This window comes from Thalassophryne amazonica, chromosome 7, assembly GCF_902500255.1.
Source record: "Thalassophryne amazonica chromosome 7, fThaAma1.1, whole genome shotgun sequence".
NCBI classification, from domain to species: domain Eukaryota; kingdom Metazoa; phylum Chordata; class Actinopteri; order Batrachoidiformes; family Batrachoididae; genus Thalassophryne; species Thalassophryne amazonica.
Window position 1 is genome coordinate 40,439,642 of NC_047109.1, and position 4,742 is coordinate 40,444,383.

A 4,742-nucleotide genomic window follows, 5' to 3' on the forward strand; every position below is an offset into this window, starting at 1 on the left:
GAAGACACCAGACAATAATAATACATGTATTAGTGTTTAAGGGTAAATGTGCTCATGTAAATAAGTTTTTTTTTGACTGTGTTTTAACTATATCTGTGTTTGTGTTAAAACATTGACAAGGCCCATTTCAGTTTAAAACATTAGAATGTGACGCCCCCAGTGCTAACCTTAACTTATGACCTGCTTATCCAAACTTGTCCAAGGTATTAAACAAGATAACATATCTGTAAAGATTAGTGCTTAAACTTAAACTGTTCAAAGTTATCACTCGGACAAATCTGTCCAGGGCGAGCTTGAACACAGTACCACGGTCAAATGAGTGGTAAGAAAAAAGTATGTAATTCACGGACAAAGGAAAAAACATTTGGCAACGGACAAATTACTTAAAAAAAAAAATGTTGGACAGGATCAGAGGCATTTCGGTACGGCGGTGAGTCAGAGTTATTTGTCCTGTGGTGCATCCTGCCAGGGTGTTGTTCCTTCAGGAGACTGGGAAAAAGGCATGAGGTTCCTCCGCACTCCAACAGCAGCCCTGGAGGCTGTACCGTGTTGTGACAGCGGTCCAGGGTTAACAAGCCCACTGTCATCTGCCACCTGCCTTCTCCACTCACAGTCCTGCATCTCACCAGATTCTGACTGTGAGTCTGTGAAGTTGAGTGGGATGTATCTGGCTGCTTGTACATTTGTGTCATCAGTACTGATGAGGTAGTTGTGGAGGGCCACGCATGCCTTGACCACATTTATCGCCTTGTCTGTATGGAACTCAATTGGCCTTCCAAGAATCCGCCACCTTGCAGTGAGAATGCTGAAAGAGTTCTCGATGATGCTCCTTGCTCTGGCGTGTCGGTAATTGTATAAGCGAGGCCCCTCCTCAAGGTTTGAACCTGAAGACAGAAAAAACATTAAATGAGCCACGTGCCTCTTTCACAAGTCTGTTCCAGACTGCCATTTCACAGTCAAGGTTGACTGGACAAGGTTGGCAGTCGTACTGCGAGGGAGATGTCTACTGTAAGCCCAGACAACAAATGAAAACGCATTCTCTCTCTTGCATGTCAGGTCTGGGAGCATGTACTGGTGCTGTTGCACATCACTGCATCCACAGAACAGAACCGCCTTGGGCCCTGTATGGCAGCAACCCAAGCAGACAAACAATCCCATGTCCACCTCTCAAAAGTAACCATGCGTCTGCTGCAGCTAAGTGAAGCACCAATGTCCCCTTGGATTCTTCAGGTGCTGGGGTACATCCAGAAAGTATTCACAGCATTTTTCCACATTTATGTTACAGCCTTATTTCAAAATTGATGAAATTCATTTTTCCCTCAAAATTCTACACATAATACCCCATAATGACAATGAAAAAAAATAATGAGATTTTGCAAATTTATTAAAAATAAAAACTAAGAAATTGCATGTACTAAGCATTCACAGCCTTTGCCATGAAGCACAAAATTGAGCTCAGGTGCATCCTGTTTCCATTGATCATCTTTGAGATGTTTCTACGGCTTAACTGGAGTCCACCTGGATTAAATTCATATGGACATGATTTGGAAAGGCACACACCTGTCTACATATAAGGTCCCACAGTTGATGGTGCATGTCAGAGCACAAACCAAGCATGAAGTCAAAGGAACTGGCTGTAGACCTCCGAGACAGGATTGCCTTGAGGCACAAATCTGGGGAAGGGTACAGAAACATTTCTGCTGCTTTGAAGGTCCCAATGAGCACAGTGGTCTCCATCATCCGTAAATGGAAGAAATTCAGATCTACCAGGACTCTTCCTAGAGCTGGCTGCCCGTCTTGAGTTCAGCGATTGGGGAAGAAGGGCCTTAGTCAGGAAGGTGACCAAGAACCTGATGGTCACTGTCAGAGCTCCAGCATTCCTCTGTGGAATGAGGAGAACCTTCCAGAAGGACAACCATCTCTGCAGCAATTCACCAATCAGGCCTGTATGGTAGAGTCGCCAGACAGAAGCCACAGCCCACCTGGAGTTTGCCAAAAGGCACCTGAAGGACTCTCAGACCATGACAAATAAAATCTTCCGGTCTGATTAGACAAAGATTGAACTCTTTGGCATGAATCCCAGGCATCGTGTGGAGGACACCAGGCACCATCCCTACAGTTAAGTATGGTGGTCAGCATTGAGGGAAAGATGAACCCAGCAATGTATAGAGACATCCTGGATGAAAACCTGCTGCAGGGCGCTCTTGACCTCAGATTGAGGCAACAGTTCATCTTTTAGCAAGACAATGACTCTAAGCACACAGTCAAGACATCAAAGTAGTGGCTTCAGGACAACTCTGTGAACGTCCTTGAGTCGCCCAGCCAGAGCCCAGACCTGAATCCAATTGAACTTCTCTGGAGAGATCTGAAAATGGCTGTGCACGACGCTCCCCATCCAACCTGATGGAGCTTGAGAGGTGCTGCAAAGAGGAATGGGCAAAACTGCCCAAAGATAGGTGCACCAAGCTTATGGCATCATATTCAGGAAGACTTGAGGCTGTAATTACTGCCAAAGATGCATCAACAAAGTATTGAGCAAAGGTGGTGGCCAAGTGGTTAATGCGCTTGGTTTCAGTGCAGAAGGTTCCGGGTTCAAATCCCGCCCCTGCCACATTTCTCCATGTAATGTGGAGATGCATCAGGAAGGGCATCCGGCGTAAAACCTGTGCCAATTCAGCATGCAGATCCACCTTGGATTTGCTGTGGTGACCCCAAGTGCAAACAAGGGAGCAGCCAAAGGGACTTACTTTTTTATGTACATGTGGTTTCTAGTATTTTATTTTTAGCAAATCTGAGAGGGAAAAAAACAAAACTTTTCATGTTGTCATTATGGGGTGTTGAGTAGAATTTTGAGGGGAAAAAGAATGTAACCCATTTTGGAATAAGGCTGAAAAAAGCAAAAAGCTGTGAATACTTTATGGGTGTACTGCAACTAAAATGCAATCCATGCAATTAGTACCCACCTGGAAATGGTTTCATGAGATTCAAATGCAGTGGAAAGTCCGCATCCCCAACAATTACAGGTGGTGATTTGATGTTGGTTCCAGGAAGGCAAGAAGGTGGTGGAAAGTCCAGTTTGTTCTGCAGCAAGCTGTTACCAAAGGAGCTCTGCTGGAAAACATCTCCATCATCACCATAGGATCCCACATCAATCATTGTGAATTTATAACGGGCATCACACATGGCCAGCAGGACAATAGCCTGATTGTCCTTATTACCGACAAACTCGCTGCCAGAACGAGGTGGCGCTCTAATCTTTATGTGCTTGCTATCAATGGCACCCACACAATTGGGAAAATTACACAAACCCCAGAAATCTTCAGCAATGGCAGACCAACCGTCACGGTTGGGGAAAGCCACAAATTGTGCATGCAGGACCTGCCAGATGAGCTGACATATTTCAGACAGAATGCGGCAGACGGTGGTGGATCCCATCTTGAAGCTGGCGGCCACACTTTTCTGAGTGGCCCCTGAAGCCAGGATCCTCAGCGCCACGGCGAGACGCTCACCGGGGCTGATGGGACAACTGTGGGTCGACTGGTGGCTGACGTGCGGCTCCAAGCGCTGCAATAAGTCCGAAAACCGCTGCTGCGACATGCGAAAATACTTGAAATGCATGTTTTCGTCGATACTGTACATCTGCCGTAGGAGACTGTACTCGCCCTGGTCGGGCCTGGACTCGTACAGAGGACTGACGTACCAGCGCCTTTTCCGCCGACGTTTGGCTTCTCGACACATTTTACCGTAACACTTCCACATGTCCTCTTCGAGCAGCGCATACAAAGCTATTTCAACTTTCAGGGCGTGTAACAGAGATATTTGTCTGTCCATCCTCGATATTTTGTCTTCTTCGCTTTATTTCTTTTAATGGTCGTTACCAGCCCTTTTAACAGTGCATTAGCGCCACCTTCTGCTCTGGCGTGTAAATCACACAGTACGCGCAGTACGTTTGCATTCCTTGAGAATGAAAACACACAGTCTCTCTACGCTACAGTGGCGGCGCTAGGAAATGTTTGTTGGGGGGGGCTGGGTAAAAGTTGGAGGGGCTCCACAAAATGTCAATGAAATGAACAATACGAGGGCTGTCCGTAAAGTATAGGTCCTTTTTTATTTTTTTCTAAAACTATATGGATTTCATTCATATGTTTTTACGTCAGACATGCTTGAACCCTCGTGCGCATGCGTGAGTTTTTCCACGCCTGTCGGTGACGTCATTCGCCTGTGAGCACTCCTTGTGGGAGGAGTCGTCCAGCCCTTCGTCGGAATTCCTTTGTCTGAGAAGTTGCTGAGAGACTGGCGCTTTGTTTGATCAAAATTTTTTCTAAACCTGTGAGACACACCGAAGTGGACATGGTTCGAAAAATTAAGCTGGTTTTCAGTGAAAATTTTAACAGCTGATGAGAGATTTTGAGGTGATTCTGTCGCTTTAAGGACTTTTCACGGTGCGAGACGTCGCGCTGCGCTCTCAGGCAGCTTCATCAGCCTGTTTCAATCTTAAAACCTCCACATTTCAGGCTCTATTGATCCAGGACGTCGTGAGAGAACAGAGAAGTTTCAGAAGAAGTCGGTTTCAGCATTTTATCCGGATATTCCACTGTTAAAGGAGATTTTTTAATGAAAGACGTGCAGGCGGATTGCAGCGTCGGCTCGCAGCCGCCGCGACGCTCCGCCACAGGAAAAACACCTCTGTTGGAAGCCTTGAGGACAAGTTGGAACATCTCCAGCTGATAAACAATTTCTCA

The 4,742-nt window shown here is 46.1% G+C and overlaps 1 protein-coding gene across 1 annotated transcript; it reads right to left on the minus strand.

Annotated features, from left to right (window-relative positions):
* Positions 1–441: 441 nt before the first annotated feature.
* On the minus strand, positions 442–3,831 carry LOC117513428 (putative nuclease HARBI1). Its single transcript, XM_034173613.1, has 2 exons — positions 2,964–3,831; positions 442–884 (listed from the first exon to the last, which is right to left on the minus strand). The coding sequence occupies exons 1-2, from the start codon at positions 3,829–3,831 to the stop codon at positions 442–444; spliced, it is 1,311 nt and encodes a 436-aa protein (XP_034029504.1).
* Between the last annotated feature and the right edge of the window lie 911 nt (positions 3,832–4,742).